Raw genomic sequence first — 4,466 nt, 5'->3', positions numbered from 1 at the left:
TCTTAAAATCAGGTACTTTTATTGAAGTGTTATAATGGCATACAAAATACAGTGTATTATCAACATACCTCTAAAAATGAATAGAGGTTCTAAAGCCAACAAATTTGCACTGAAGATAAAGGCTCAAAGAGTCTGTCAACTATTTCAAAGAGGAACTCTCTAACAGTCCCCTCAGCAGTTGACTACTTACAAGCTACCGCTCAGCCACTTATCATCTGTTTTTGTTTTCAATTAGTTGGAAAACACTGAACTACAATGTCAAACATAAATACAACTATCTACAAAATCCCTGTTAACTTAAGGCACAACTGTGTTGCAGTTTCCACAGGAGACTTGCATGGCAGTTCTTCAAGCAATTATCTCACATGAAGAACATCATTTGTTAGGTAGATAAGCCCAAGTCCAATTCAGCAGTATTGCAAATGCTGTCAGAATACACTTCTTTTTGCACTTCTCTCCACTGCAATATTTGCTCAGTCAGCTCTTCCAAGTCTGTCACCAGCACTTCTGTTTTTGTCAAAGCAATGTCCTGAAGCAGAAGAGGATGGGATTTAATCTCCACACATCCTATCAATCTAGCAGGAAACAAAAAGATGCTAGGCAACAAAACAGCACTGAATTCTTAATGCTGGAGGAGATGAAAGGCTCAATTATTATTATTTTTTTGCCACTCACCAGATTCTTCATGAAAGTTGGTACCTGAGGGATCATTTTTACAGTCTGCAAATGGTTTTCCAACTTCTCAATGAAAGTCACAGCCTCAGTCAACAACTCCACTACATACCTGCAGCCAAGAATGAATTCTGAAGTTGTGCAAAACAATGCAGGATTGAATACTTGCAAAGTCTTAACTCTTTTCCCTGCGGGTTTTCTTAGTCCTCCAGTTTTATTTGAGTTCCTAGTCATCTAATTAACTTCTGTGCAATTACAATTCTTCTGCAACTCTCAGCAACATGTAGGGCAGGAATTACAGAAACAAGTATGCACTTCACTAACAGGACTAGATTTTTAGAGAAGGACTAGTTTTAAAACATGTACTATGTAAATCTGAGAATCATCCACACATTTCTGCGCAAGTCATAACTGAAAAACACCAAAGCTGAAATAGTATTCTTACCTATGCAGAAGCATAACGAAGCGAGCATTTTACACACTCGTTTGAAAATACATATTTTTCATTGTGTAATATTCAGAAGACAAATCAACTAAGCAAACTGTCACAAAAAATAATTATCACTACTGTTCCATGAATTTAGCAGTTAATAGAATTTTAGCTTTTAGCTTTGGTCCTGCTATCATTTCACCTCTTACTGATGTGAATTCAAGTATATGATGTTTACTGCCTATGAGTTACAATTAATTTTGACTCAATCAAACAAACAAGTATTAATTTTTATATGCCTACTTGTGGAAATCAGCCTTAATAGGCAGCGTCTCTTGACATATGGGCTTAATCAGCCTCTGCCTAAGTCTTCTCTTCTCTTTCAGTACTGCTTCCAAGTGTCTGTTCACATCTTGCAATATCTGGTATTTTTTACCTATAAGATAAAATTGCAAAGTTGAAACTGCTGTCCTGCTAGAATAAGAGCAAAATTTCTTCAGCAGAAAGGCAGAAAAAAAATTCTGATGTATTACTCAAGACAATTTACAGTCAATAAACATATCATTACTCCAAGCTACTTGTACTCGATTGTATAGAACTTAACATCAACACTCACCTTGAAGAAAGTCATACATACTTTTTAGAGACACAGCTTTATGACTGCTTTGCATTTTGTGTAACTCTAAGTAAACCCACTTCTTAACCTATACCATAGGATAACAATTTTACAATGTACTTCACTATCAAAACACATTATTAGCAAACTAGAATCTTTTTAAGCATCCCTCAAGACAAAATGGAAAAAGCAAGAAAAATAAAATAAAATGAATCCTTATGCTCCCAAGAAAAACTAAAGAAAAACAAACAAAAAGCCCTAAATAAATAAGCAAACAAACAAACAAGGTAATTCTAGGGGCCTACAGACGGAGCAGAAATGCGTGCATCAGGTTACTGGAAAATCAGCAAAGCTGCACACAAATTAAGGGAAGGAAAACAAATTACTGATGATTTCAGAACTCCCAATGCTCCATTGAATTTGGGAAACTGAAGACACACAGGGACACATGATTACAAATATATACACCCACACACACTCCTTCTACTTTAAGTCATTTTGATGAGATTCAAATATTATGCAAGCATTCTTCTGGAGGAAGTTAACAAAACACCTGTCACCTTTAACAAACTATGCAGTGAAAACAGCTGCAGCCTCTTCTAGAAGCATGATGAGCACTATGTAATCAGATGAAACAGTCTGCTGATACGCACCTTTAAGACTCTTGGTGTTTTTACAATACAACCACACTTACTTAAATAAAAAGGATGAACTATGTCTGCTGCCTCCAGCTCCAATTGCAGAAGTTCAGTTTCCAGTTTCTTCTACAACAACAAAAATAAAATAAAAATGCATCTTAAACACATTTTTTGTCTCTCTTTAGGTGGGAAGAAGAAAGGGAGGGAGGATTAAGAAGGGAGATGGTGTCAGTGGGAGAAAAAGCTTGATCACATGCATGACAGCATGCTATCAAGCTCTCTCAAGTTTTAGATTCTATTTTTGATTAATAGGAAGACAGTTTAAAAAGAACAAACCAAACACCACCAGCACACAACGACAAGAAAATCACTATTTGGTGATGTATTGGGAACTTCTGCTTCAAAAGACAGATTCTGCAACTCATTCCTAAAACATAGATGCTTACAAGTCCTACAAAGCAATTTCATAATCCAGATCCTGCTCAAGAACCTCATGGCCCAAGCTTTCTCCCTTTGGAGAAGACAGTTCTGTGGTCTTGATTGTCTTAAGCTGAGAGAGAACCTCTCAGGAGAATCTTAGCTTTAATTATTTTTAACAATAAATGAGCACAAAAGCAACAGGTACCTTCCTGTGGCAGAAAATTCAGGTCATTTTGGCAAGACAGGAAAAGACTGAAGAAAGTACAGAACAGAACAATAAAGTCTTTCAGGACAAAAATTATTGTTTCACTCACAGCACACTGAACATTTGTCAGAGACGGTACTTTGTAAGCATAACCTTTCAGCAAGAGGCTACATAGCCACTCTACCAGGAGCTGAAAGTGTCCTTTCTTTCTGCCAGTCATATGGGGTAATGCCAGTTAATTCATTCTCCAAAAAGTTAAAAGCTGAGTTTGTCACACTTTTGCAGTAGCTGCTGGAGTTTACATGACACAGTTCAACAGACACAGTCTGCATACCAGCAAGCAAATGCTCAGAAAACATCACCATAAAATACAAATCAACAGACAACTCAGGCAGCAGGAAGTGACTAAGGTTACCTTTTGCTAGCCAAGAAAATGGTCCAGTTGCCTATAAAGAAACACATTTTTGGGGAATGTAAGCGACCTACAGACTCTTATTTGTTCTTCAGTTCCTACAGAAAGGTAACACTTCAAAGACACAAACTGCTACATCTTTCCAGTTACACTGAGAACTTATTTAATCATTTCACTCTTTGTTTTATGTCAGGTAAGCCTCCAAAACACACACACATTTGACAATGGCACACTGCAGTCTGATGCCTCATTAGTGACATGTATTACTTGTACAGATGAGGTGTTAAGTGCGCGTTGACAGAAGTGGAGGCCGTATGTACCTCATTGATTTCTGCTCGAATCTTCGCCATTTTTTCCCTCTCTGAAAACCTCACAAAGCATTCAAATTCTTCACAGGCTAAATCCAATGTCTCCTGTGAAAGGAATGCAACATGAAATGGCACAGTCAGCGGCACAAAGGCAAATTCTCAATATTGACTTTTAATAGTCCAAACTTACCGTTAGCCTATCACCCTGAGAGACAGAGTTAATTTTTTTCAAACAACTAATAAAACACAAGCATTACTTTGGGAACATCAGCACAAGCTAAAAAAAAACCCCAAATCATAAAGGACTGCTCTGCGGTCACTCCCTAAGGTATTGGTTTGCTCGCTTTGAACGCCTCCGGGAACGGGGCATCACGGCTCTGCGGGCAGCTGGGCCAGCGCCTCAAAGCCCCCTCAGCGGAAGATCCTCCCTTTTAGCTGCAGAGTCGCTGGCGGGAGCTCCGCGCGGCCCCGCGCCGTACCTGGCTCACAGAGCCCTCCGCCACGCACTCCTCCAGCACGGTCGCGATCTCCGTGGGCTCGTCCGACCCCCAGGGGCCGGAGCAGGGGCCGGAGTCGTTGCCGACCGGTTCGACGCTCTGCCAGAGGCTCTGCCTCAGCCCGCCGCAGACCTGCCGTGCCTCTCGGCGGGGCCCGGGGCTGGCAGGCGCCGTTGCTGCGGAAACCAAACGGCGGCCCTCCGCCATCCTGGGCGACCCGGAAGGGGGGCGGCGGGCTGCCGCCACGGCGGGTGTGACGGCGGGCTGA

At 40.7% G+C, this 4,466-nt stretch overlaps 1 protein-coding gene across 1 annotated transcript; it reads right to left on the bottom strand.

Annotated features, from left to right (window-relative positions):
- Nucleotides 1-4,409, bottom strand: HAUS2 (HAUS augmin like complex subunit 2). Its single transcript, XM_042814989.1, has 6 exons — nucleotides 4,181-4,409; nucleotides 3,714-3,806; nucleotides 2,413-2,482; nucleotides 1,406-1,538; nucleotides 676-784; nucleotides 1-529 (listed from the first exon to the last, which is right to left on the bottom strand). Exons 1-6 carry the CDS (start codon nucleotides 4,403-4,405, stop codon nucleotides 383-385), a joined length of 777 nt encoding a protein of 258 aa, XP_042670923.1. The 5' UTR covers nucleotides 4,406-4,409; the 3' UTR covers nucleotides 1-382.
- Nucleotides 4,410-4,466: the final 57 nt, after the last annotated feature.

Source organism: Centrocercus urophasianus, unplaced genomic scaffold (genome assembly GCF_019232065.1).
Source record: "Centrocercus urophasianus isolate 14NV4802_14NV808 unplaced genomic scaffold, USGS_Curo_1.0 seq_14, whole genome shotgun sequence".
Lineage (NCBI taxonomy): Eukaryota > Metazoa > Chordata > Aves > Galliformes > Phasianidae > Centrocercus > Centrocercus urophasianus.
This window is presented reverse-complemented; position numbering and strand designations above follow the sequence as displayed.

Excerpts from the sequence above, each read along its gene's own strand:
- HAUS2 (XM_042814989.1), bottom strand. The coding sequence starts at position 4,405 with ATGGCGGAGGGCCGCCGTTTGGTTTCCGCAGCAACGGCGCCTGCCAGC. Across the intron at positions 2,483-3,713 it reads TTCGAGCAGAAATCAATGAG|AAGAAACTGGAAACTGAACT; the intron begins GTACATACGGCC and ends TTGTTGTTGTAG. Across the intron at positions 785-1,405 it reads ATTAAGGCTGATTTCCACAA|GTATGTAGTGGAGTTGTTGA; the intron begins GTAGGCATATAA and ends TCTTGGCTGCAG.